This window comes from Balaenoptera physalus, assembly GCF_965194825.1.
Source record: "Balaenoptera physalus genome assembly, chromosome: 1".
Classification (NCBI taxonomy): domain Eukaryota; kingdom Metazoa; phylum Chordata; class Mammalia; order Artiodactyla; family Balaenopteridae; genus Balaenoptera; species Balaenoptera physalus.
The window spans coordinates 25,274,539-25,302,512 of record NC_138882.1 but is presented as its reverse complement, the minus strand read 5'-3'; the positions used below and the strand labels follow the sequence as shown (position 1 = coordinate 25,302,512).

General features: G+C 53.9%; 2 protein-coding genes across 17 annotated transcripts in view; one reads left to right on the top strand and one right to left on the bottom strand.

The window, feature by feature from the left end:
* On the bottom strand, positions 1-27,077 carry PSEN2 (presenilin 2). 16 transcript variants are annotated; one of them, XM_082470738.1, is made up of 14 exons: positions 26,997-27,074; positions 25,973-26,117; positions 21,944-22,028; positions 21,334-21,369; positions 16,989-17,149; positions 14,721-14,935; positions 13,304-13,445; positions 10,667-10,734; positions 9,749-9,969; positions 8,629-8,727; positions 6,031-6,114; positions 5,560-5,661; positions 2,018-2,136; positions 1-723 (listed from the first exon to the last, which is right to left on the bottom strand). In XM_082470738.1, the coding sequence occupies exons 5-14, from the start codon at positions 17,127-17,129 to the stop codon at positions 568-570; spliced, it is 1,347 nt and encodes a 448-aa protein (XP_082326864.1). In that variant the 5' UTR covers positions 17,130-17,149; positions 21,334-21,369; positions 21,944-22,028; positions 25,973-26,117; positions 26,997-27,074; the 3' UTR covers positions 1-567. The 16 variants fall into 16 exon arrangements, 14 of the variants coding, with proteins under 14 accessions (XP_082326864.1, XP_082326865.1, XP_082326866.1 ...); XM_082470739.1 differs by having other exon boundaries at positions 25,973-26,096; positions 26,997-27,066; XM_082470740.1 differs by lacking the exon at positions 25,973-26,117 and having other exon boundaries at positions 26,997-27,013.
* LOC309648291 (uncharacterized protein) overlaps positions 22,659-27,974 on the top strand; it is a gene marked incomplete at its 5' end in the record, with an annotated part of 55,494 nt that continues 50,178 nt past the window's right edge. The window contains 3 exons of the mRNA XM_082436794.1: positions 22,659-22,752; positions 24,594-24,688; positions 26,806-27,252. Of these exons, the coding sequence (XP_082292920.1) occupies positions 22,659-22,752; positions 24,594-24,688; positions 26,806-27,252 (636 nt within the window). The remainder of the gene's footprint in view (positions 22,753-24,593; positions 24,689-26,805; positions 27,253-27,974) is intronic.

Sequence of the window (27,974 nt, the reverse complement as noted above, 5' to 3'; positions counted from 1 at the left end):
TGCAACAGGATTCGTCTATTTATTGATATTAAGACACTTCCCAGCAGTAACTGCTGTAACAAGGACTCTAAAGGTAATAAAATGATGACAACATCATAGACAAAGCGTTGGGAACATTCCTTGCAGAGAAAATTGGCTTTTCCTCTCTGGCCAGAGTGACCAGGCGCTACATGCCGTCCCGGGCGTGACCTCCCAGTCCTGAATATATGCGCCCCGTCATCCGGCTGGGCCCTCACAGGACTCCAGGCTGTGGGGCGAGGGCAGGGGCCTTCCCCAAGCCCCTCCCACGTCTCGGAACCTTCCGCAGCTCCTCTGGAACGATTTCCCACGTCTCCTGTTGGTGAAGCAAGTGCTCACGAAGGGGTGAGCCACGGCCTGGTGACAAAACAACCAGCACCAAAAAGCTGTCCTTCCGCTTCAAAGTAAACACAACACTTTTTTATTCTCTTTTTTTTTTTTTAAGGAAAGAAAAGTCTCAAAAATATATGGCACTAGAGTGTAAAACTGTACAACTGCATCCAGTTACCATTTCTTCCAGCTTCCAGGCCACGGTGCCCAGGCTTCCCCTCAGATGTAGAGCTGATGGGAGGCCAGGGTGTCCATGAAAGGCCGTACCAGGTTGTCCGTGGAGAAGTAGAAGATCAGCCCGAACGTGATGGAGATGGGGAGGGCAGGCAACGCTTTCTTGAACACGGCGAGCAGCAGGAGGGTCAGACACAAACCCTGCAGGACACAAAGGTGAGGGGGCTGGTGGTGACCACGGGCGTGGACGGGGGACGGGGAGCAGTCAGTGATGGTGCAGTCCCGGGTTCAGGAGCCCTGGACACCCCGCCGTCTTCCCTGGTCCTCTCAACAGCTCTGTGAGGTGCCTGAGGGCAGGAGTTCTCACCCCGTAGCAACGCCCTGCACGTGGACGGCCGAACCAGAAAGCAGGCCTCCTGACCCCTAGAACGGGGCTGCCACTACCAGACTACCTCCCCTGGCTGGCTGCTGTAGGGACGTGTGGCCTGATGGTGGGAAGCTTCCCCCAAGGGGACGTATATTTATACAAGAACCGGACGGGCTGGACTGAAAGCCAGCAATGTTCTCAGCAGCTGACATCAAGGGAACCAAGATGCCATGTGACCCCCCCCCCCCCCCGGGAAGCAGGCACAGCGGCTGCCTATCCTGTTCCCCCCCAGCCAATGCAGGCAGTGGTCCAGGGTGGGGACAGGGAACCAGAGTGCCTGCCCTATCCCTGGGGGGAGCAGGGATTCAGGGCAGACGATCTGGAAGTGGAGGAGCCTGGGAGTTCACTACCCCATCCCTGACACACACTGGGCAAATACAAAATGTCCAAAGAACTGGAGCCTCAGCCCTAACGTGCCACGTGCCACCCGGGTTTCACCAGGCAGAACACCGAGTATGCACCGTTCAGAGCCTCCACCTCACCAATCGCCATAAGACGCTTCCCCACCATGTGTATCTGGCCATGTTAAGTGACATACAGGTCTCCAAATTTCACTGCTGGGGTTCAACGTGATGGGCCCCCGTCTCAAGTCCCAGGAGATCCCATGGGGATTCACAACCCCATGGTGCCTGGGTGGCATGGAGGGAAAACACACAGCCCTGGCTTCAGAGACTCGAGTTCAAATCATAGCTCGGCCCTCACAGCTTTGTGCCCACGGGCCAGGCCTTCAACCTGTTCCGTCTTCTGTAAATCTCAGGTCACCATCCCTGCCTCACAGGTGCCGTGAGACAAATGCACGGAGCTAGCCAAGACCTTGGCACCCGGCGTACAAGCTCAGTAATGTCAGAGCCCCTGGTCGCTCCTCCCCTGTGCTGTGCCTGCATCTGTTGATGACCAGAACCTCCTGTAAACCTCGGTCTCATCTTGAGGATCTTCTTGGCAACCCTGCCCAGCCCCTCCAAGGGATAACAGCACCTGAAAATTCCCCTGGGTTCCTGGGCCCCCCACCAGACCCTCAGGGTCCCCATTGCCCAGGGCTGGGCGGGGAGCATCCCCCAGCCCACTCACGATGAGGATGGCCACAAAGCAGGCCAGCGTGGTGTTCCAGTCCCCACTGCCCGTGGCTGCCGCCTTGCCCACCAGCACGCTGTAGAAGATGAAGTCTCCGAGGCCGAGCTTCACGCCCCCTGTGTGGTGGAGACAGAGGGAACCCATAGGTCTCGGAAGCCCCAGGAGGAAGCGGCAGAGAAGGCTGACCCCAGCCAAACAGCCCAGGTTCTCTGCCCAGCCCAGGGGCCAGAGTCCTGAGGAACGCAGAGGGCAGATGGGGTAGTGTCACTGCCCAGCTCACCTCACCTGGACTCTGGGACAAGGACTGGCTGCCTTGGAAAAACAGCAGCCAGTGGGAGAAAGGGGGAACCTGTAGCCTGAGTGACTTGCATTCTGGGCTGTGCAAAGCCAGCATTTCTGATAACCAAGTGCCAAGCACCAGTTTTACTCGAGTTAAGACAAGAGCGAATAAAATGCATTGTCCGGGGCTGATGGGAGGCTACCCAACTGGGCACTCAGTTTGAATTATAAATGCTTTTTAGGAAATTTAATTTCACTACTTTCAAGAACATGTACAACACCTGAGGTTCTCTGGAGACTCATGTCCCTCAAAAATAGGTAAATGTACACTGCAAATCAACTGAACTTCAATTAAAAAAATAAGTAAACGTAAGTTGTAACTAGTGTATCCACTACTGATAAGGAAACAAGAGCTTCTAGAATGCTTTCATTTGTTTCCTTTAGTACAACCGCCCTGTATGCTTGTTTATAGGATAATTTTATTCATCACCGACAATAAAAATGTTTACGAAACAGACTTGAATTGAGGAGGTCTGCATCAAGGAAACATGCTCTGCCCCGTCTGCCCCCCTCGCCTCCCTTCTGGGCTCCAAGCAAGAGGCACCTCACCTTCGTCTGTCCCTTCCTCCACGCCCCCTCTTCTCTGACTTCAGCTTCCTCACTTTGGCTCCTGCCTCGGCACAGAGCAAACACTCCAGTTTTGTCACCTTACAGCGGTGACTTCTCTTGCCATGCTCTCTCTCGCCGCTACCCCCACTCCTGCTTCCCTGCTCTCTCCCCTCCCTTCTCTCTTCTTTTTCAATCAGTTCTTTCTCAAAGGAACTGCGCTCACCTCCCAGGCACTTCAGAGATCTGTGGCGGCAGGTCCCACATCCCCCAGCCAACGTGCTCTGGCCAGGCCACCGCCCAGCCCCCGTGGACACCCTCACGCTACCTGTCTGTCTCAGCGCCCTGTCCCCCGGCTGCCTACTCCCCGGGGTCCTCCACAAGCGCCCTTCCCTTCATCCCGTAAACGCCACCCACGCTGTCCCTCTCGCTCTCCATTCCGACCCTACACCTTCCCCGGGTACCTTCTGGGGACCCACAGTTCTGACAACATGTATATCCTGGTGACTCCCACTTGGGCCTCCAACCCCGACCTTCCTGAGCATCCCTCCCCTTCGTGTGTCTGTGGCGTCTCCATCTGATGTCCTGCAGAGCCTCCCACCTTCCCCCGTCACCCTCCACGCCTCCCTGCCCATCCCTTGCCCAGCCAAGTCCTGCCATTGCATCCCAGGTATGTATGTGGTGGCACCACCTCCTCAGCCTGCTGCCTGAGCTGGGCCCTCATGGCTCTTCCCGCACCTGGTCCCCCAGCAGTCTGTGTTCCTTGCTGCTGCCCGGGATGCAGCTCTGCTCACTTCAGTTCCCTGCAACAAACCACTCACAGCTCCCCACAGCCTGCAGGATGAAGTTCGAGCTCCCGTGGGCACTGCTCACCCTTAAAGGCCTGGCCCCCAGCTGCCTGGGCCACCCAACCGCCCCGAGCTCCCTGAAGGCCTCCTCCTCTCTCATCTGAGCCTTTGCCAGTGCTGCTGTGTAACAAAGAATCTAACTGGCCCTTGTCCCCGGTTCCAGGAGGGAGACCAAATCCTTGGACTTTCCCCAGTAACAGGAGTGTCTTTGTTATTCAGGAGCCCCTTGGATCATTTATGCAAATGAGAGGATCAGGATGGCGCTGGTCACCAGAAAGACCACGTGGTTATGAGATAAGGGGGTGGGACTCTGGGCCAGACCAAGCTCTGGGGAGAAGAGGGAGCCTGGAGATGAGTCCAGTCCCACGAGCAATGCGGCTCTTCATTTGGCTGGTCTTGATCTGTACCCTTTGTACTAAAACTGTAACTGTAAGTTTAGTACTTTCCTGAGCTCTGTGAGTCGTTCTAGCAAATTTTCCAACCTGGGGGGGTTGTGGGAACCCCCAGATTTGTAGCCAGTCGGTCAGAAGTGCGGGTGGCCTGGAGACCCCCAGGACTTGTGGCTGGCGTGTGAAGGGAGGGTGGCCTTGTGGACTGCGCCCCGGTGGGATCCGTGCTGACTCCAGGGGCTCAGTGCCAGGCCTGGGCTGCAGCCTGGCAGCCTGTCGGCCGGGTGACTGCCAACTTGTCCTTCCAGGCCCACCTCGGCATTATCTTCTTCCCCATGTCTGCCCTGAGTACTTTAACCTCCCCCGGCCTGGGCTGCTCCCACGGGAACTTCTCAAGGGCAGAGGCTGCTTTAACCCTGCAGCACCTCCCTGTTCCCATGTGCCACCCGGCACATAGTAGGTGGTCCATAAATGTGTGATGGAATGGCTATTTTAATCCCCTTGGGATCACAAGCATATGTTAGAACGTCTCTGGGTGCGTCTTCAAGACGGCCTTCCACACCAGCTCCCCCTGCTCCCAGACACCCGGGGCTCTGCCTGGGGGAGTCTCCACCCCAGCTCCACAGCCCACTGTCAGTCCCCTCACGGAGCTGCGCTGCTGGCGCCGACCTGCCCAGCCACTGGGACGCCCGCCGGCCACACAGGCACACATCTCGCCGGCCACAGGCCTGCCCTTCTCCCTCATGGCCCTCCTCCCACGCAGCTCGAAACCCTCCCCCACCCCCCATGGGACACAGACCAGCATCCCCGTTTTGATCCAGAAGGCCCCTCAAGTCCCTGCCTGCCTCCCTGCCCCATCTCTGCACTCGGGTCTCAGCGTCCTGCCTTCACTTGCTCTAACTCACCGTGCCGTCTGCCTCAGGGTCTCTGCTCCCAAGGTCCCCTCAGCTGGAAACGCACCCCCGCTGTGCGTCCCCCTCTCCGAGTTCCAGTGGCTCAGCCTCTGGAGCTCAGCTCAGAAGTTACTTCCTCAGGCGACTTCCTCTGACCCCTTGAAACAGGTCAAGAGCCCCGTCAGTGCTCCCCATCACCCCGTGTTCTCCTTCACGGTCCTCCCGGCTCCGGGGAGGGCAGTCAGTGCCCATGCCCGCGTGGCTGCGTCCCCCAGAGCCGTGTCCGCACGACCGCCCCCCAGGGCAGAGCGGGCACACAGCTGGTACTCGGCCAACGTCGGTCACACGCGAGGTGCAGCCTGGGCGTAGAAGTCCCCGCGGCCTGCCAACAAGGCTGCGCCTTTGCAAGCTCCTCGACTTTGCGAAGCCACCTCTGATGTGAAAGGGGCTCCTCCCCTCGCGCCCTCCTCCCCTGACCTCAGGGAGCGCCACCCGGGCCCACGCAGCCCATCTGGACACCTTACTTTCCTCCTCCTCCTCCAGCTCCTCCCCCGGGTAGCCAGGCAGGGGGGGCTCAAAGACTTCAGGGTACGAGGGCTCCCCCAAACTGTCACAGGAGTCCTCTTCTGGGTGTCCGGCGTCGTGTGAGCAGAGAGCAAGGGAGAGAGACAACAGCCCGTCAGAGGGTCCTCTGAGCCCAGGGCTCCCCTGCCCTCACCATCCCCCTACCCCGCCCCCCACCACCACGCCCAGCCCGACCCAAAGAGGATTCTCCAGTCCACACACAAGGGAAGGGAAGGGAGAGGAACGGGGCCGAGGCAGAGGAGCGCAGTCCCACCGCACTCGATCCCCAGGGCGTGCATGTCCAGGGGGGCTGGTCTTCCCACCTGCCCCCCCGGTCCTCGTGCCTCCCCGCAGAGGCCAGGCCAAGCTGAGCTGGATGTGGTGAAAAGCCACCCCCGATGATGAGAGGCTGTCAGCCCCCTGATACTCACCCATCTCTGGGTCGTAGGGGAGCTGAAGGGCTCCCTGAGAGGAGGGGTCCAACTTGGCCATGCCCACTGTCCACACCATGGCAGCTGGGGAGGGAGAAAAGGGTCAGGCCTCAGGCAGTACTACCTGTGGCTGCCCCCAGGGCCTGGGAGGCAGGCGAGCCAGTCTGTGTCCCCAGAAAGCCTGCACAGGACCCTCAGTTCCTGTGGGTATTTGCTTATGCCCCACTGTTAGGGGGCCGCTGGGGGTCCAGACTCACTGACCAGGTGTGGGCAGACGATGCTTCTTCCTGTCTTTTTTTGCCTTCTCACAAAAACAATGATAATGTTATTAGTGAACAAGTTTGGTGAACTAATTATGTTTTCGTTTTATTGTGGTAAAAAAACATGTAACATGAAATATGTCATCTTAACCATCTTTAAGGTACAGTTTAACAGTGTTAAGTATACTCACACTGCTGTGAAAGAGATCTCCAGAACTTTTTTTGTCTTGCAGAACTGAAACGCTGTACCCACTCCCCATCCCCCAGCCCCTGGCAAGCACCATTCCACTTTCTGTTTCTGTGATTTTGACTACCTAAGATACCTCGTATAAGTGGACTCATACAGTATTTATCTTTCTGTGACTGGATTATTTCACTTAGCACAATGTCCTCAAGGTTCATCCATGTTGGAGCACGTGTCAGAATCTCCTTCCTTCTTCAGGCTGAGTAATAATCCATTCTATGTATATACCACATTTTGTTTATCTGTTCATCCATCCACAGACACCTGAGTTGCTGGCATCTCTTGGATATTGTGAATAGTGCTGCTATGAGCATGGGTGCACAAAAATCTGTTCAAGATCCTGCTTTCAGTCCTCTTGGGTCTATGTCCAGAAGCAGGACTGCTGGATCCTGTGGTACTAACATGTTCTCTCTCTCTGGCCTAGAAACTCTCTCCTGAACTCTTATCCCATCTCTCCAGCTCTCCATCTGAATGTCCAGTGAGCATCTCAAACTCAACATGCCCTAAACGCTCTCAACAACTGCCCTCTGACCCGCCCACCAGCCTTCTCCTTCTCAGTAAGCAGCAACTCCATCCTTTTTGTCGCTCAGGCCCAAAAAACTGACAGTAACCTTGACTCTCTTTCTTACAACCTGCACCCCAACCATCAGAAAATCTCGCCAATTCTGCCTCCAAAATGTCTGCAGAGTCCAAGCACACCTCAACGCCTCTACTGCTGCCCTGGGGCCAAACGCCAACATCTCTCTCCCGGATTATTATTCAGCCTCCAAACCTGGCTCCTGCTTCCACTCTTGTCCCTGATACAACCTTCACGGTCCTGTTAAAACGTAGTCAGGTCAGTCCACAATCTTCCAGTGGCATCACATCTCACTCAGCAATAGAAGCCACGTCCCCACCATGGCCTAACAGGACCTGACCTCCCCCGCTCCCCGCTGGCTCCCTCTGCCTGGCCTCGGGGCGCTCCGAGCACACCAGGCCCACACCCATCTCAGGGCCTTTGCACTTGCCGCTGTTCCTTCTGCCTGGAGTTCTGTCACCAGATATTCCTAAGGCAGGTCTCTGGTCAAATGTCACCTGTGACACAGGGCCTCCTTGACCACCTTCTGTAAAACAGCACCCCTCACTACCCTGGAGTCCTTCACGCCCCCCCGCTTTATCTTTCTATGGAGCTCTCACCTCCTGACTTCTGTTGGCCTGTTGAGTCCCCGTCTGCCTCCCCTCCTAGAACGTAAGCTCCATCAGAGCACAGCGATGGTGAGCGGAAGTCTGACACGGCTCAGTCTTTCCATACACGGTCTCTGCTCATTTTTTAGGCTGTGCCTGGAATGTGCTTTCTCACCCGGGGGCCAGGCCGCCAAGGGCTCTCCACAACGAGCTCGGTTCTTCATTTGTATAGAGTGCCAACTCTAGCCATTCATAGACTGTTTCCCAGTGCACCCTGCAGACAACTGAGCCCCAGAAATTCAGGCTCTCTACGTGAATAACAAAGGGGAGGGCATGAAAACCACAGCGCTGTGAGCTCCCTGAGGCCTGGGACCTTGTGGATCTTGTTTCCATGGCAACCCCACTGCCCAGCACAGCGCCCACCACAAAGTATGAATTTGATGCATGTCTGTTGATGCCTTTATAAGTACAAATCCCCGAGTGCACTGGCCCCGAGGCCAGCAGCAACCCCGAGGGCATTCCCTTCAGAGACTTCACTTCAACCAGCCACGAAGCTGTTGAGGCAGCCCAGGGAAAGGCAGGCGCACCCTCCCCCGCCAGACCCCCACCCTAAAGAGTCCCTCTCCAAAGTCCCTTATCAGGGGCCTGGAGGGCTGAGGCCTTGGGCTCATGGGAACGTGGCCTGTAGCCACCACATGCCACTGGAGCTAGGTGGGAGGAAGCTGCGGGGCAGGACCACATCCCCTGGTGCCCTCTTCCTGCTGTGACTTTCCAAGTTTCTTCCTGTCTAAGAGCAAGACACAGCCCACCTTCGTCTCGGAAGGTGGAGCCCTCCTGGGGTCACCGAGGCTGCCTCGTCTCCTTTCGTCAGGGAAAGGGTTAACTATCTCTTCATCACCTCTGAAAGCCATGTATGTATCATATACTCACATGAATATATCAGGGCAGGAAATATGGGCTCGTTTCTCTCCTGGGCAGTTTCTACCAGCATTCTCAGCGGCCCTTTGGGGCACAGCACAGCCACGAGATCTGGGAAAGCAAAGATGCCCTTGGCATGTTAAGAAACATGTTTACTCCCAAGCAGTCCCCAGAGAGGAACCAGCCCTCTAACACCAGGCGTCAGAGCGAGTGTGTCCCAGAGCCCCAGGACGAGGCTCTCAGACCACGCCCTGCTGCTCCAGCAATCCCACCCCCGGGGTTTCAGCCAGGATCCCTAGAGCCTGCATTGGCTGGAGCCCACAGCGGGGTCTGAGCGGGGTCTAAACAGGCTAGCTGCAAACAGGGAACTGCTGTGTGCCTCAGAGACCAGAGGATGGGCTTGAAGTCCCACTTCTCTGAGCCCCAAATTCCTTATCCTAGCAACGTAAGAAGCAGTACTGGTGATGGTTATCACACTAATACAGTCGGCTCTCCATATCTCTGGGTTCCGTATCCATGGATTCAACCAGCTGTGGATCAAACATATTCAGAAAAATATCCCAGAAAGTTCCAAAAATCAAAACTTGTATTTGCTGCACATCGGCAGCTATTTACATATTGTTTATGTTGTATTATGCATTTAAGTAACCTAGAGATGATTTAAAGTATTCGAGAAGATGTGCGTAGGTTATATGCGAATACTACATCATTTTATGTAAGGGACTAGAGCATCCTCAGATTTTGGCATCTGAGTCCCCCGAGGATACCGAGGGACGACTGTACTAACTGAAGAGCAGCTAACATTTCGGGTGCTCGTCATTTATCGGTACTGCGCCCAATCTCAGGGTTGTTCTGAGGAACAAATGACTTCCAGTGTGCAAAGTGCTTAACGGTGTGAGTGCTCAGTAAACATCTGCTGTTATTAGCAACCATGTCAACAGTCATGATTCCACAGGACCCCGTTTGTTATTTTACAAAGGTGAACTTTCTAGAAAGGGGACCATCCAGGCCTCCCGGGGCGGGGGTGGGGGAAGGGGGGACTTCTCAACACCCATCACCCTTGTCCAGCAGTGAGGACTCAGCCCTGGACGTCGCTCCATGGCCCACCCCTGCAAGCTCATGGCCCACCTACCATACACAGAGATGGCGCCCAGGATGACCCAGGCAGACCACTCTGGGAGGTACTTGATGAACACCAAGGCCATGAGCGCGCTGATCATGATGAGATAGGCCTGCTGCAGCACCAAGGGGCCCTTCCAGTGGATGCACACCATGCCCACCGCCCCGAAGTTCCAGACGGTCAGGAACAGGGTGGGGTAGTCCATGGCCACATTGTAGGTCTTGAGCACTTCCCTGCGGGACCACAGTCAAGGCCGTGAGCTGGGAAACTCAGTGGAGATGTCAGACCCTGACACAGTTCAACACCCTTCCATCATTAAGTCCCAGCCTGGGTTCTTCCAAACTCTGGCTTCATTTGCTGACATCTCCTTCCGTTTCCATGAGCCCTACATGTAACCACCTGAAAAATTTATGAAACGGTGGGGAGTACCCCAATGTCTCATCCTTGGGCTGGTTCCCGTAAACGTGCGCTGACACGACCCGGAAGACCCTCCGCCTGTGGAAAAGGTCCTTGGAAAAGTGTTCTCTCCTGTCCCTCCAGTCTCTTTCGGCCCCTGGGTCAGGCTGATGTCCCAAATCCAGGGCAAGAGAGATCCCTTTCCCCATAAACTAGGAGGCAGCCAGGCCCAGCCCGAAGATCAGAATGTAAATTTTGAGGGGTTTCTGCCCCTGAACCCACCTCCCGCTGGGGTTCACAGAGAACCTCCTCTGTGATGGCTCTGCGTTATTTGTTTAAAATCAGGAACCAGAAGGAAACGTGTGGCCCAACTCGCAGCTCCACGCCCGTGTCGAGGAGGCCGGGCTCCTGGAGCAGCAACGTGGGGAAGGTGTGGAGACCAAGGGGCGCCCTTCCCTCCCAGGTCCTTCAGGCCCACCTGTACCACAGGGGAGGGCTCCTGAAGGACCCTGTTGCCCACCGGCTGCCACTCACCCAAGGTAGATGTAGGTGAAGAGGAACAGCAGCATCAGGGAGGACACGATCAGCCAGCCGTGGATGAACTAGGCGGAAACAGGCAGCATGACCGCCGGCCCCGGTCCTCGGGACTGACGCCCAGGCCTGGAAACCCTTCTTCCTTAGGCTCCTTCCCCCCTGACTATGGTGGAAGGCGGCCATTGTACAGATAAGGAGGGCACAGAAATTCAAGGAGTTCTCTCCAGGTAACCCAGCAAGCATACGAAGGAGCTGGAGCTCCTTCAGGTCTAAACACCTAGCACTCTACTGGTTCACTTGGAAAGGACACGCCAGGCACATTCCACGCTCTGGAGATAAAGCTGGCAAGGTGTCTGCCCCCAGGGGCTGCAACCCGGTGTGAGGGCAGTGGGACAACAAACACACAGACACATGTTAGCATGAAGTGATAAGAGCTACGGAAAAAACCTTGGCTGGGTAAAGTGACAGGAGACCCACTGGGGTGCTACTTTATTAGACAGAGTGGTCAGGGAAGACTCTTGAGGCAGCCTGTTTAGAAGAGTCAGCACGGGGAGTCACTGCCCACCTGAGGGCCTATAGACAGGTCTTCAGAAAGACACGTTCCTCCTCCCCTGGCCAAATAAGGGAGGGTCAAGGGCGAGGGTGGGGCTGATGCTAAACCAGTCCTTTAGCCAGCCGTCAGCGGCGTGGTGGTCACCGCTACCAGCCTCCCTGGAGGACAGACCCATCAGTCACCAGCTCAGGCCGCTGGGGACCTCAGCAGCCACCTGGTCTGTCTGCCATGCCGTGCGCACCACCCAAAGGGGAAGGGGCCGCCTCCGGAACGTGCTGACCCCCCTCATCCCACCTGGGCCTGCCCAGTCCACCGTCATCTCCTGCCCGCGTCATGGAGTAAATCTTACTGAACGGAGGGTCGAGCTGCCTCATAACAGTCCCTGGGAGTGGTCGCGTGACACCTGCTGACCAGAGCGGTGCCAGCTTTTCACTGGCCACGCTCCTTCTAGCTTGTCCTTACGCGTGCTGTATCCTCTCCTCCAAACACAAAGCCCTCTACCCTGCTTCCTGCCATCCACGGCCATCCCTGCCCCAGTTACGAACTCTGCCTTGTTTATACAGGTAGCTATTTATTGAGAAGCTCCAGCTCTCGGACACTCCCCTCCCACCGCTCACCCCCCATGGTCACCCCCAGATGGGACGGGGCTCATCCCTCTAGACGGAGCCTCCCCATCTGTCCCTACCTGCTCCACAGATGGCGGCAGCCTAATATCAAGTGCTGCGCACGCCTGCGTGTGAACGGTTTTAAATCAGATAATGTCTAGTTCAACTTCCCTTCGGTCTTCAGGGTTTCAAAGCCTTCCTTGGGAGAAAAGCCTGAAACCCGTGCCTAGAAGCTTACGGATTTCTACGGATGATTTGGGCCACGTGGGACTCAACTCCCCTGTTCCTCCCTGGGACTGCCCCGCAGTGCAGGGGGCCCACCCGAACATCTCCCAGTGTTGGAAGACCTCGGCACAGCAGCTGTACATCTCCAGCCGAAAGGGAAATGGGAAAATAAAAATAAACTTGGAGGAGAAGTATCGGGTGAAAGGAGCCTAAAATAGAACATCTCATTTCTTCGGAAGGAGAAGCAAAATAAAATTAACTTCTGAATGTGAGAAATAACCCTATGAACACTGCAAAGAGGAACTCAAGTAAGTGGGATTATGTGTAAGTTCAAAGGACAGGAGTATTAGGTAATCCATGGGGGGGCAGAGGTGGGGTGGGAAAGAGTACAGGCAAACCTCAGTGAGGTTAGGGTTGGGTTCCGGACCACAAGAAAGAGAGTACGCAAGAAAGTGAGTCACAAATTTTTTGGTCTCCCACTGCACGTAAAAGTTAACGTCTATACTATACTGTAGTCTATTAAGTGTGCAATATATAGCATTAGCATTATGCTAATTAGTATTAGCAATAGCATTATGTCTAAAACAATTTTAAAACAGCATTAATTAAAAAATAATACTGGGGCTTCCCTGGTGGCGCAGTGGTTGAGAATCTGCCTGCTAATGCAGGGGACACGGGTTCGTTCAAGCCCTGGTCTGGGAAGATCCCACATGCCACGGAGCAGCTGGGCCCGTGAGCCACAACTACTGAGCCTGCGCGTCTGGAGCCTGTGCCCCGCAACGGGAGGGGCCGCGATAGTGAAAGGCCCGCGCACCGCGATGAAGAGCGGTCCCCGCACCGCGATGAAGAGTGGCCCCCGCTTGCCGCAACTAGAGAAAGCCCTCGCACGAACCGAAGACCCAACATAGCCAAAAATAAATAAATAAATAAATAAATAAAAAAGAAAAATAACAAGTGACAAGTGTTGGCAAAGATTTGGAAATAAAAAAAAAAATAATAATAATAATACTGTTGCAAAAATGGCACCAACAGACTTGCTCAATGCAGGGTTGCCACAAACCTCCAATTTGTAAAAAACGCAGTGTCTGTGAAGCCCAATAAAACGAGGTATGCCTGCACCAAAAATCAGGGTCTATTTTACAGAAAAAAAATGAATTCTGTTAAAAAAAAAAAAAAAAAAGAGCCAGGGTTGCTGCCAAAGAGGCACTGAGGCGTGGCAGGCAGGAGGAGGAGAGCAGGCGGACCGGCGCTCACCTTGTAGCAGCGGTACTTGTAGAGCACGACCAGGAAGATGGTCATGACGACAATGACGCTGATCATGATGAGGGTGTTGAGCACGGAGTTGAGGAGGCGCTGGCCCACCGAAGGTGTGTCCTCGGTGAAAGGTGTGTAGATGCTGAGGGAGGGGCAAGGGCTAGGTCTCTGTGCCCTGCCTGCTTACACGCCTCACCCCGAGGGAGCCTGGACCTGGGGGGCAGGTGCCCTGGGCGCCCCTGCCCCTCAGCACCGTGCTCTGGCTGCCCCGGCGAGCGCTGCCCGCCATCCCCATGAGCTGCCCTGCCTTCCCGTCTCCTGGCTCCTGACTTTGGCCTATGACTGAGCCGATGTAGCCGCACGGAAGGGCCTGGCTGGCCTCACCAAGGCCTCCCCTGGCCCCCACACCAACTCAACCCTCCCCTGGAAGTGCTTCTCCCTGCTGACCCCAATCCCCAGCTCTGGTCCAGGGAGACCCACCAGTTCCCTACATCCACTTCCTTATCGGCCCCATCCAGCCTAGGATGCCTCCGCCCCCCCTGCTTCCCCTACGCACACCCAGCGTAACCCAGGAGGTGCACAGGCAGCTAATAAACTCAGAAGGCAATTCACTGATCCCTCGCTCTGGACATAGGGAAACAAACTGCCTGCGAAGTTCTCAGGGTCTCTTAACGTTTTTCACCCGAGCTGCTCTGAGTCCCCAACAGACTACAAGCTTCCTGAGGGCAAGGGCTTCTTTCTCTACTCTTTTCATTAAAAAAACCATAAACAAAATTTAACAAAAACTCCCTAAAAAAAAAAAAAAGATGTTTAGAGAAGGTACTCAGCAGCAATTACCACAGGGAGGCTGGGGGAGGGAGCACAGGGAGCCCTCCCATTTTCCCAGGCCGCTGCTTCTGCCTGCGTTTTCTTCATTAAAATAAACAAAATCTCCTGTGCAAGGCTGGAAGTGAGCTAAGAAATCATCTGGTCCTCCTTGGTTTACATTCATGGGGATATGAATGAGAGGCCCAGAGAGAAAGCAACTTGCTCGTGGTCACCCAGTGATGGGTGGTACAGCCACACCCGGGGACGGAGAGCTTGCCTCCTGCAGTGAGACCCAACGTGCCGGAGCCCTGCCCCGAGGGTGGCAGGTGTTCCTCTAAGCCCTTTACGTGGATTAACTCACTCAATTCTCCTGGTAACCTTGTTATCAAACCCATCATACAGATGAGGAAACTGAGGCCGAGAAAGGTTAGGAATGTGCCCAGGCAGGTCACACAGCCAGGAGGCAGTGGACGGACCAGGGTGTGGACTCAGGCAGCTCCTCAGCCCTGCTCTTCACTGCTGGCATGGGGCCGCAGGTGCAGTGGCCAACACAGGCTGCACTCCCCTCCCCCAGCTCCCCCTCCCCCGCCCCGCCAAGCCCCCAACTCACAGCTGTCCATTCTTCTCCGTGTAGAAGCGCACGGACTTGATGGTGGCCACCACCACGATCATGCACAGCGTGACGGGCACAAATAGCATGATCACGTGCTTTGCCCCATATTTCAGGGTCAGCTCCTCCTCCAGGCCTGGTGGCCGCCCGGGGACCCCGCTGCAGGCGTAGCGGTCAGGGTCCTCCTCATGGTCCTCCTCGCTCTCCTGGCCTCTCTGTGGGAAACCACGCTGTGAGGGCCACGGAATGCCCTCCCCCGAGGCCTTAGCGACATAGCGCATGGGTGTTTTGGAACCCGAAACGAGAAGTTTGAATGTTGCTTTCCAGATGTAAGAGCCAGTCTATGGGCTGTAGCTTAGATGTGGGAGTGGTGGAATTGCAGGACATTTGAAAAGTTTACGAGGACAACGAGAGATTTAAGTTGGCGCTGACCACCACAGATGCAGGAAGGGAGGCCGCTTTGTTGTGGAAGAGGACGGTCCGTTTAGCTGTGGAAGAGGACGGTCTGCAGAATGGGTCTGGAGCATGTCTAAAGATCCGTCCCCTCCCTCAGTATAGGGACTCAGGATGCCACTCAGTTCTGTTCACATGGCCACACTAATTTGGCAGGCCAGGTGATAGGAGGAGGGCAGAAATTAAACACTGTTGGTTGAAATATCACAAACTAGAATGGTCAGCACACATGGGGACGTGGGGACTCTCTCTGATTGTGAATAAGACACTGGGAATTTGCAGAGGAAGAGATTACTTTGAACTTTTTGCACCCCGTCCCGCCCCCCAAAGCAAGCATGCAAGATTTGCAGCTCTGAAGCAAAGGGGCTAACTGGGCATCAAGCATCTGGGAGGACCTGGGTTACATATAAATGAGGAGGCAGCGAAGGAGGACAGGACGCCTGCCAGGCGCTGGCACACACTGATCTGCAAGGATTTGTTTTGGAATTGTGGCAATTCAGGATCATTAGCTGCTTGTTAATTACATTAACAGCCAAGACAAAGCCAAATGAAACAAAAATCAAAAGTGGCTGTTCTTTGTTATCAGTTCTTTGCAGAGAGAATTCCACCTATATATTCATCTAAGAAAGGAAAACTGTTAATGAACAGGAACTGAAATAGCTGAAATGCACAAGAACTCCAGGAGATAAAAGACAAAGCCACTAGCAAGAAACGGGCTAAGGAGTAGCTGTGCAGTGGCCTTGAGCTGGTGAGATCTCTCTCAGAGCCCAGAGGAGAATAGGAGAAGTGAGCTCAAGTTTCAGCAAAGGGAAATAAGGCTGGCTGGAAGAAAAAATTACTACAATGGGCAAAACGAAGAATGGAATTTAGGCAAATTCAGATGTTGTTTTACCCTCATGAGAAGGGAGGTGGCTTGGCTAGATGACTCTCCCAAGTATATCCTCCACTTCATACTGTTGCAATCTCCTGCCCTGCGGGCTGCAGAGGTAAAATCGCAGTGCAGCCCACCCCTCCTGCTATGGGCTGAATGTTTGTGTCCCCCAAATTCACATGCTGAAGCCTAACTCCCAATGTGATGGTGTTAAAAGGTACGGCCTTTGGGAGATGATTAGGTCACGAGGGGGGGAGCCCTCACGAATGGGATTCGTGCCTTATAAAAGGGGCCCTAGAGAGCTCCCTCACCCCTTTTGCCAGGTGAGGACACAGAGAGAAGACAGCTGCCTATGAACCAGGAAGTGGGCCCTCACCAGACATCAGATCTGCCGGCACCTTGATCTTGACTTCCCAGGCCCCCAGAACAGTGAGAAATAAATTTCGGTTGTTTGTAAGCCACCCAGTCTATGGTATTTTTGTGATAGCAGCCTGAATGAACTAAAACACATCCCCAGCTCAAAAGTCAAACATGAATCAGGTAACCTCTTGGTGACCATGTCTGGCCATCTACCAAAAAGGTTCCCTCTAGCAGTTTCCTCCTACCATCCTTTCGTCTCTGCGCTGCCTGTCCTGGCATCCAAACTCACTCTCAGGTTCCTGTGGAAATAGTAACCTGCACTAGGAAGGTAAACCTAAGGGGCAGGGCCAGGATGGAGAGAATCACTCAGTCCATTGCGGAGTCGATCTGTAATAGGCTGTTTCTGTGCAGAGTCTACTCTCAAGCCTTCACAGACCTAGGATCCACCACGGTGGGCCACCCGCCCTTTTGGCCAATTCTCACCTTTACTTTCCCCTCCCTCCCACATCAGGGAATGCCTGATTTCTGGCCATTAGGACCCCAGGGACCTGTCCGGAGGCCTTGGACTGCTGATGGGAACCTACCCACTGGGCGGCACCCTCTCCGTTCTCCAGGGCCTGCCTGCCTTCCTGGCAGGAGCGCGGCATGGGGCTCTCAGCTGACATCAGGGACGTCCGCTCGTCACACACTTCTTCCTCGCTGTCAGAGGCCATGAATGTGAGCATGACCCTACCTCCGAAAGTGCCTGGAAAAGGAGCACAGGGGACCTCGTTCCACTCTCCTGCGAGGCAAAGGCCGCGGAAGGTGAGAGGCGGCCTTAAGACCTGCACACAGGTCCTGCCCGCAATGACGACCCAAGACGCGCTTGTCAAAGGACTGCTATAAAGCAACAGTCCCCAGGAGCCACTAATGAGGCTGCAGCAACCTCGAGAGGGACTGGCTAGAGGAGATCCAGGCCACAGGGGGCAAAACCCCCAACTAGAAATGTCAGAGCCACTCCAAACTGTCAGCACACTCACTCATTCAATCAACAAACATCTGTTCAGCACCTATCGTGTGCCAACAACACTTTTGTCGTAAAAAATTAAAAACCAACCATCCAATGTGACAAATTATATAATCCAGGTGTTCACCAAGACGTACAGAAGCACAAAGAAGGGACTAAAACTCAGAGATCAGGAGTGTTTTCTGGAGAAGATAACAGCATTTGATGGAGACAGATTTTCCCAGGTGGGAGGGAATGGCAGAGGGCGTGAAGAATGTTCCAGCCTGAGCCCAGCACTGCCGGGGTTGGGGTGGTGATGCTGTATGCTGTGGAGGTGTGAAGGGTCCCTGGTGCCGAGTTCAGGAGGTGTGCTTCATCCCCCCAGGACAGAGGTGACAGATCGATCTCTGGTTAGAAATATCAGTCTGGCCACTGACTGAAAAAGGAGTAAAAAGGAGGAAAGGTGACCTCCCTGGAGACAATTGTGGGAAGTGAAGAGGGCCTAAGGTGGCAAGAATGGATGGGAGTAAGGAGAGAGAATCCAGAAAGGGTAGGAGGTAGACAGACAGGACCAGATGTGGGGGACAAAACGGGACAGAGTCCAGGACTACGGCCAGACAGGGAGCAGGATGGGGGAGGCGGGAGAACAAGGTTTCAGAGGAAAGACTGTGAATTTGATCCAGGAATCTGTTGAATGTAAATGGGTTAAAAGGGGGAAGATGCCTGGGAGGCAGCTGAGCGCTGGGGCCTGAGGTGGAGGGGAGGGAGATGAGAGTCATGAGTTTAGAAGTGGCGGCCACGGGAGCAGTGAGCTGAGACCACGAGAGGCGTGTGTGTGTGTGTGTGTGTGTGTGTGTGTGTGTGTGTGTGTGTGTGTGTGTGTGTGCGTGTGCGTGTGCGCGTGCGCGTGCGCGCGCGCGCGCGTGCTGGGGAAGTACAGCTGAGCGTGGGACCCACAGGAAAAAACAAGGCTGAAGGGACCATATGGGAGGGAGCCTGTCCCCCGGGACTGCTGTGCCGCAGTGCTGTGGACAGGGCAGCACCACCAGGAAGCCGGGGCAGCCCGAAGCCCTACCAACATCCTGGGCAGGTCAGCTGGGCTAGCAGCAGGGCCAGCTCCCCCAGCACCTGCTTCCTGGGACCCTCGGGCGGCCTCATGCCACTCGGCACAGTCAGGTCTGCTCTCAGCTCAAAGTTCATCTCCACGTCAGTTGCCCCCAAGAATTTATGATTTTCAAGTGGAGAGGCAGGTTCCTTCTACTGAGTCAGCCCCAGTTCTGTTCATCTTGGCAGGGTCCGAGGCTGCTGCTTTCTTTGAAGACAGTGCCCCAGGCCGTGGCCTGGATTACGCCCAGCTGGACTTCAACTCCATCCCCAAGTACAGGCCCACGGCAGAGCCTGACTCTGCTCACCCCACGGACTCGGGCCCTCACAGAAGGCTCCCCCGTGGCTCTCACAGGGATTTCAGAATGAACAAGCTAAGCTCCCCAGGGCTCAGCAGAGATAAGACAAGCACAGGAGTGACAGCAGTAGTGACATCAGTAGGAAGTAAAGTACAGTAGCTGCCAGGAGGGGAGACGAGGGCGCTGTGCTACTGCAGTTATGACTAAGGCGGGGTGGGCGGGGGGAGTCTACCAGCTGCCGGGGGCAGATGTCTCAGATCTCCAGGAGAAAGAGCGACGTGAAACGGGCCTCGAAGGTTAGGAATATCTTGCCAGGCAGAGACTGAAGGAGGTGGGGCACCTGGAAGTAGCCTCGTAACTAGATGGTGGGATGGGTGACCGGATGGGGCCGATCCTGACAACAGCCAGCAGGCTGATGTGGCTGAAGCGTGGGGACCAGGGAGGCAGCGGTGGGAGGTGGGACCATCCCAGGGAGGGGCGTAGAGGCCTGACCGGGGAGGGGGAGCTGAAGCTAGCAGAGGGGGCCAGCCAGGGTTTTGGTGCTGAAGAGGGCTGTGACCAGAGTGCACTTTGTGGGAGCAGAGGGCCAGCTGAGCCCTCCTGCCTCTTCCCGGGAGCCCCCAGGACTAGTGTGGCCTAGGGCCCAGGAGGCGGATCTGCTCCTCAGTGCCCAGACCTGGGACCAGCAGAGGCTACCTAAGAGCCCAATTTGAGGGGACACGGCTTTGCAGCCCCACAGGCTGTGAGACCTTGGGAAGTTCTTGGCTTCCTTCATCTGCAGTAACGGTAACGAAAGAAACTACTTAATGGAGACCCAGGAGGGAAAACTTCAAAGCGCTCCTCCTCTGCAAGGCGGGGCCCTGCCAGATAAATCCCAAACAGACACCTGCCTGGACCCAGGAGATCCCCTCGCTGCCCACTCTGGCAACGGTGAGTCCATCCTTACTCAAAAAGGGGTACCCGCACACAGAGCTGGCTGCCTTTCTTCAAGCTAAACCAGGACATTCCAACTGGAGCAGTGCAGTGGCTCTTTCCATACTTTATTCTGTAGCACGTCAGATTTGTCTGGGGTGTGAATTAATAATTTAGTTACGATCTCACTCCTTCTATTCTTCCCACGCCTCTGGAGGGCCTGTGATTTGTCTTTACCGTGACTGGAGGGGCAGATCAGGAGTCCCTGCATCTGAACGGCAGGGCTGCACCCCCAGGGCAGAGGGCAAGCTCACCCTTCAGAACCACAACAGCTGCAGCATCCTGGCTGCCTCTTCCCCTAGTAGGGAAATGGGCAAACAAGGAGTGAAGATGCTTCTTGGAAGGAGAAAGGGAGCTACGGGGCGGGTGCGGGACAGAAAAGCACGGGACCCGGATCAAGTAAAGTCCTTCCAATTTCCATTTCTTCAGCCAGTCACCAGATCCCAGGAAAGCACTTCTGCCTCCCCAAAGTCTGTGAAGGACGCGCCCAGGGAGAGTGAGCTTAAAAAAGGACTGTATCCCTTCCATGCGGCATTGCAGTGCACAGAGGCAGGAAGTCAGAAAACTACAAAACATGCTTTTCCATCCACCACATGTAATTCATGGCCTCCTCACCAGAAAACAAATGCTCCCTGAGCAGATTCCTTCCCTCCTTGCGCTCTGCCCAGGACTCCCAGAAAACCAGGGCACAGAGGGGCTGCAGCAGGGAAGAGCTGGTCTTGGCTGTGGCTCTAATCACAGTCCTCTGCGCCTGGTGGTCATGAGCCCAGGTGGAGGTGCCTCTCGGAGCTCCTAGCACCTGAGGGCACGGCTTAGGACTTTCAGAAAGCTGTAAGATGCTTGAGATGCTCAAAGTGGTCCAAGCCACCTGAGGGGTGGTGACAGAACAGCTGCTGAGCACTCACTATGCACTAAACACAACAGTCAGGTACGAGGTACTGCTATCCTCCTCCATTTCACAGATGAGGAAACAAGATTTAAAAAGTGATAGGTTCAAAGTCATCCTTGGATCTAGGTAGTCAGGTTCTGGGCTCTTAAATGCTACGCTAGGGTGCTTATTTAAAATGCAGAGCCTAAGTTCCATCCTGGCCAGAGGTCCAGGGATCTGCATTTTGAGATGGTCCCTGGGCAATTCTTAGGCTGGTGTTAGACCTTCCCTGGAGCTGCTGCCGAGTAACCAGATGCCCCAGCCAGGGCCCAGGCTTGGCACTGGAAGCGCCCAGTTACAGTTCCCCTCCCTGTCGCAGGGGCGGGGCACCTCGCTCACCGACCTTGGCACACCTACTGCTCTGTACAACTTGCTCGCTGAATGGGGGCGTGAAAGAACGCACAGTCCTTTCTCCTGAATACCCTGTGCCCGGTCAGAGAGCCACTGGGGAGGCGGATGAGCGGGAGCTTTTCAGACTAGGAGAGCCACAGGGGGAGAAGAGAGTGGTCTGGCTGAAAAAGTCCCCAAGCAATGCCCACCTCGAAGGAGGGTGTGGTAAAACGGGCTCAAGCGTCGCTGGTGCAAACTGGACCAGCCTTTCTGAAGGCAGTAAAAATCGAGGGCTTTAAAAACATTCATACCTTTTGATCCTGAAATGCTACTTCTTGGAATTTGTCCTAAGAAAATAATAAAAGATTTACATAAAAACATGGTTGTTGCATTTATAATTTTTTTTAAAAAAGTGAAAATGACCAAGATGCCTGACTCTGTATGATAATACATCCATTTGATGGGGTCTAACATATGACTACTAAAGATCTCACTTCAAAGAATATTTACTAAAAAAAAAAAAAAAAAAAAGAATATTTACTAACATAAAAAAACAAGATGTTAAATCTAATAGATATAAAACTTGACATACATAATTATCTGAATTGTCTTAGAAAATGCATGTATATGAAGGATTGGCAAGAAATATTACAAAACATTAAAGGTGGTTATCTTTGGATAGTGAGAATGTGGGTGATACTTTATATTTTTCTGCATTTCTCAAAGCTTCTATAATAAACATGGATTGTGCCTGGCGTTTTTTGTAAAGCTATTAATTTTTTAAAGGGAAATAACACGTATCAACATTTAGACAGATTTTCTTCCATCCCGCCTTCTCCCACATCCTCTCTCCCTGGACTGGGGGGGAACAGATGGACTCAGGAAGCCGCTTTTACACCTTCTCCTAACCCCTCCTATTACCTGGTTCCTGAAGGAGAACAGAGCAGCTGGGATGTACTCCTTTTGCTTCTAAGTTGGAATTGAAGACTGATGATACTCTGCAATCCTTGGAGGGAAAAATCACCACTCAAATGTATGCAGATAAACAACCTTCTTGCTAGATGTTTGTCCACATCAGAGCACCAGTGACGCCAAGAACTCCTGCGGGGAGGCTGACTCACAGGCAGGTGCTGGTGGGACTGGGTGACTCTCCTACTGCTGATGTCAAGTCCTATCAACCACATAGCAACCGGCTCTCCGTTCTCTCTGACGGAGCAGCGGGAAAATGCAGAGAAGCTAATGGGAGGAACAGGTGCCTAAGACTGCATTCTGGAAACCCTTCCCAGAACAAAGCACTGTGGCTGAAAGCTCCTTGGATTAGGATGTAAAATCAAACATCCAAGGAAGCCACTGCTCATCCCCCCCCCCTCATTAATCAGCTGAATGGGATCCAAATGCTGAATGAGCCAAACCAAGGGAGTCTGACCCAGAGAATTTCCCCAACCTTGCTTATGTCAGCAGTTCCTGCAATTATTATAGAAACCCTGGTGACCCAATTTCCTCAACCTGATTTTCATTTCAGAAAAATGCAAAGGTTTTTACCTTAAAATTTAAGGCCGATGGACCTAAGTAGGAAATCGATTCCTACCTAAGTAGGAAATCGATCTTTAAATGTCATAGTAAACACTAGTGCCTCATGCAAAAAGATGGAAATTTCGGCTCCAAAAGAAAATTGGGAGTCACTGCACTTAAGACAAACAGGTGGTCAGCAGAGAAAGGCTTGGATCCGGGTACTTGTTTTCTTGTTTTCGCAGGCCTAACTGAACAGTGCCCCTCACTTTCTTTCATTATTGAAGGATAGTTGACTTCCAATATTACAGTAGTTTCAGGTGTACAACATAGTGACTTGATAGTTTTATAGATATTCCATATAACGTTATTGCAAAATATTGGCTATATTCCCTGTGCTGTACATTACATTCTTGTATCATTTATTTTATACATAGTTGTTTGCACCCCTTAATCCTCTTCCCTTATCTTGTCCCTCCCCGTTTCCTTCTCCCCACTAGTAACCACTGGTTTATTCTGTTGGTCTGTTTCTGTTTTGTCACATTTGTTCATTTTATTTTTCAGTGCTCCCCTCAAAGAGGGTGGCATTGGTTTTAAATGGGCCTCTTTCTATGGTCACACGGCTACTTCACAGAGCTCGCATGACCCCTGGGGTGTTCCCTGCCTTCCCTCATACCAGGGAAGAATTTCCTGAGCTGAGCTGAGGAAATTCCCTTAGAAATTCCCACAGCTTGCCTGCCTGTCTCCCCCTGACCATGTACTGGCCCTGGCTGACCTTCATCCACCTGTCCATCCACCCTGCCCGTACTCTGATGCACATCACTTGCCAGATGGCTCTCCCCAGCACAGGGAGGTGGCCTCGGCCGGAGCCAGGGCCTGAGTCCCACAGGGAGGCCCTGAAGTCCCACTCCGCCCTCCCAAGTCACAGGCCCCAGGCGACCCTATGGGGCCTCCTGAAACCTTGACCCAGGCTCTAGATTTACCTCTGTCTGCCCTTTCCTACTCAGAAGTTCCCAGGAAACATTTTCTCTCATTTCCTGAAGGAGCCTGGAAAAGGGGTGGCTTGGAAGTGGCAGAGGGAAGCTGTGAAGGTAGCCACCGTTGAGTAGGGCCCAGAAAAAATTGTGGGTTTTTGTTTGTTTGTTTGTTTGTTTTAATGAGAATAGTAAGCCAGTGGTCAAAAGCTGAGCCTTAGAAACGGACAGAGTTCAAATCAGCTAGCTGACTGATGCAAACCACACGCTGCGACAAGTGGCCCGCACATTCGGGCCACTTCACATGGCCCCTGTCCCCTTCTGTAAAAAGCAGGATAGGCACACTTTGCAAGATTACTGTAAAAACTAGAGATCATGTGTAAAGTGTCTGGCACAAAGCTCAATAAACGGCAGTTATAATGAAGATGAAATAAAGGCAGGGGACTCAGTGAGAAAGGATAACAGAAGCCTGTTGATGACCCTCTTGGAAAGCTACGATCTGCTAAAGCCACCAGACACACGAGTCGAGCACCAAGGTCACGCCTCATCCAGGCCCTGGGTGTTTCCACTTTAGCCCCAGCCCAGGGCACGCTGGCAATGTGAACATTCTTTCAAACAAAAGGGCAAGTCCGTAGACTGATGTCAGAGCTGGCAAGGACCTTAAAGGCCATCCGGTCAGCACCCCATTTTCCATTTAGGGAAACTGAAGCCCAGAGGGACAAAAGGACAAAAGGTTAAGGGCCCATGACCAGAATCCACAGTTACAGCTCAGGTCTCCAAATTACCAACAAGGAGCTCTTCCCTGCTGCTCAAAGTACTTGTGAGGGTCACATACTCAGTGGCCCAGGGCCATAGTCACACAGGTAGCCTGCAAAACACAGATGAGGTCAGGATATGTCTCAGCAGATAGGATACCGCAGAAAGCAAGCACCCTTTAATTTTTCTTCCCACTGCTCCAGAAGACTGTATTTTAGCAAAGACAAATGAGCAACCCATTCTCCCAGGCAACGAAGAAACTGGACAGAAATGATCTCCCTCCCTCACATCTGGTTCTCCCTGAGGATCAATTTGAAATTACTTTTCCCCAGACTGTAATAACACAGCAGCCTCACCACCTCCAGGTCAAGAAGCCAACACTGACTACACAGGGCTTGAAGCCCCTGTCAGATCCAGCCAGCTCAAGGTGCGGAGAACCTCTCAGGCCCTGGCCAGGGGCAAGTGTGGAGGGTGTGCCAGCCTCAGAGCCCCTGTATTCCACCCCCAGCCCCACCCCCAGCTGCTGCAGTCCAGGAACAGGTGGAAGTACTGGCAGAAACATTTGTTGTCTTGCCAGTCCCCAACTAAACAGTGTCTAAAAGTCAAATCAACAGCTGAAAAACAGCCAAACATGTCTTCAATAGAAACATAATGTGACCTACACACACACTGCTTTGGTTTCTTTATAAAAAATTTTTTTTTTTTTTTTTTTTTTGCTTTGCCAGGTAGCTGCTAATGGAGACCACATAACAATGTACTGGGCGGTAGTGCAGTGACATGGGTAGGGCGTGAGTGTGGGAAGCCTGCTGTGCAAACACTCAAAAGATGAAGGAGACACAGCCAGCTGGGTTCAAATCCTGGTGCTCACAGTCAACGGAAGCCACACAATAGGACAAGCCGCTTGTCTCCCTGAACCTCAGTTTCCCCTTCTGTAAAAGGGTAAAACTAAGAATGGCTTCAGTGTGACTGACGCTCTTAAGACAACTGTGACAACTACTGTACAAAATGGCTTTTTATTGTATATGACAAACATAAGTTATGTTATTGTCATTATTATCATCAGTGACTTAGAGAGAGGCCAAGGTAGGTGGGAGCCTCTCATTTGGCAAAGCCCGGGGGTGCAGCGGGGCTGTGAGTAGCCACAGAGGAGCTGGGGGAGAGGGGCGACGGGCCCCCAGGCACATCTGAGCGGCAGCCCCTGGCCACGCTCTTCCTTGTCCTCCTCCTCCTCAAACAGACAGGCTCAGGGCATTCACCTCCCATGCATGCACATGTCAGACTCTAGACTTGGTGCACGGATACTTCAACACCAAACGATACAGAATTTTTCCTAAAAACCTGACACAACGTCCATCCCACTCCACAGCAACATTCCACCAAGCCCCCCCACCTCCAGCCTCTGCCCTGAATGCTCCCCCTCGCACACCCAGGGCACAAACCTGGATGGCCTGCCTGATGGGTGGCTGAAGCTGCAACTCTGAGCTGGAGACAGGACCCGAGGCCCTTTCACCAGCCGGGCTCAGAAAACACCGCTGCTAACACATTTCCCTGTCCCACACAGCCACATTCACACAGAGGGGAACCTGAGGCTCACACACCAGAAGCAGCTTATACGAAGCCTTGTAACTACTGCCAAAGGTCTTGGCTGAAGCCCTTGGAGACTCAGGTGTCTACAGAATGGGGTCTATGTAGAAGTCAGGGGCATCCATACCGGAAGCCGGGGTCTGTACCGATCAGTTACTCTCAGGACAGGCTGGCAACCCAAGCTGTCAATTTTGGGTCAAGTTGGCTCTGCAATCGTTCTGGATGGGATGGATGCCCCTCAGGTTCTCCGTCTGGAAATGAGGATGCAGGTACTGCACCAATCCACAGTTCGTACCGTAAAAAGGGAATACTCATTAAGTCACAGACGGGGGCATTTCATCCAACTGTCAGAGGGCTGAGGTCTAGTCCCAGGGCTGGACAACAGAACTAGAGTCCAGGACAACGGGTTCTAAGCCTCGCTCTCATATATCCGACCTGCGTGACCTTGAACAAAGTCACTTTAGCTCTGTAGGCTGAGTTTCTTCACTGATAAAATTTGGGATGGGAACTAGCTTCTGTTTCGGGCTTCTTCAGCTTCAAAAGCTAGATTCTGCGAGTCTCCTCGCAGCTGTAAATGCCTGATAAAACGGCCAAATACCGCTGATAACGAAACTGGGGTCTCCAAGCCCGGACCTGAGGTCCTGTTCCTCACGTACGCGGGAAGACCTCCGCCTCCCCTCCAGCCCCCTCCAAGCAGTGCCCGGGCCGGGTGCCACAGGCAGGCAGGACTGGGCGCCCATTAGGTGCCAGCCAGGAGAGAGGAACACAATGCCGCGTCCGCACGCCTTCGAGACCCACGTGCACTGCTCCTTTAAATGCCCCGGCCCTTTAACAGCTCGCACCGCGCCCACCCCGGCGGGGGCTCCGGCGGCCGGGTGGACCGGGCCCTGCTGAAGGCCCAAGGCCTGGGGCCCCTCCCCGCGCTCCTTCCACTCCCCAGTTCCGGGCCGGCCCCCATAGCCGCTGTCCCGGCGCCCTCCCCTCCCCGGCCGCTGGGGCCGCAGCCCAGGAACCCGCCAAGGGGCCACGACCGGCCGCCGCAAACGGCGTGCGGAGGGCAGGGCCCGGCAAGCGGGTTGCGGCTCCACCCCGTGCCCTTCGAGCCGCGGGAGACCGGGCCGCGACCCGCACGCGCGTTCCAGCCCACTCACCTGCTCCGCCGCGGCGCTCCGTCAGTGTTTACGCAGCTGGCAAAGCGCCCGCCGGACCCGGCGCCGGCGCAGACCCCGCCCCCGGCCCGCCCCGGCCCCGCCCCGTCGGCGACGCGACGCTCCCGGGTCCACGTCGGGGCCCCGACCGGAGGCGCGGCCCTGGAAAGGCAAGGGGCGCGAGAGGGGCCGGGCCTACCTCTCTGCGCCGCAGGGACCCCGGAGTGGACCTGACGTTGGACTGAGCACTGACCTTAGAGTGAGTGGAGGCTGGGCCTGTAATGTAAGAAGGCCTTGGCAGCAGCACCATAGGGCGGTAGCGCATTTGCTTCGGGGACAGTCTCCTGTCTTGTAGTTTAAGGTCCCCGCATTCCAACCCCCCCACCCCACCCCCGGGATTTACTCACAATAAGGGAGCACTAGTGGCCTGGGGTGAGCTAACATCTTGAGAGTTTTCCTGGTCTGTATTCTAGAGCTTCAAAACTACCAGGTAAAATTGAACAGGGATAAAATTGAACAGGGATGAAATTGCTACCCATGACCTGAGAATTGACCTGGAACGTTGTTTCCAGGATTTGGAGTCCAAGGGGTGAGTTGTCAATAATCTGATATTTCTGAGTGGCTTCACTTTAAAAAGGTGAAATTCACACAACATAACCATTTTAAAGTGTGCAGTTCAATGGCATTTAGTACTTCACGGTATGGTACAATCCCAACCACCTCTATCTAATTCTGAAACATTTCCATCACTCCAAAATAAAATCTCCTACCCATTTAAACAGTTTCTTCACATCTCTTTCTCTCCTCAGTCCCTGGCGACCTACTTACCTCTTTTAGATATTTCATATAAATGGAATCATAACAATATGTGACCTTTTGTATCTGGCTTCTTTCACTTAGCATAAATGTTTTCAAGGTTCATCCACATTGTGGCATGTATCAGCACTTCATTCCTTTTTTTATTTATTTTTTAATTTTTAA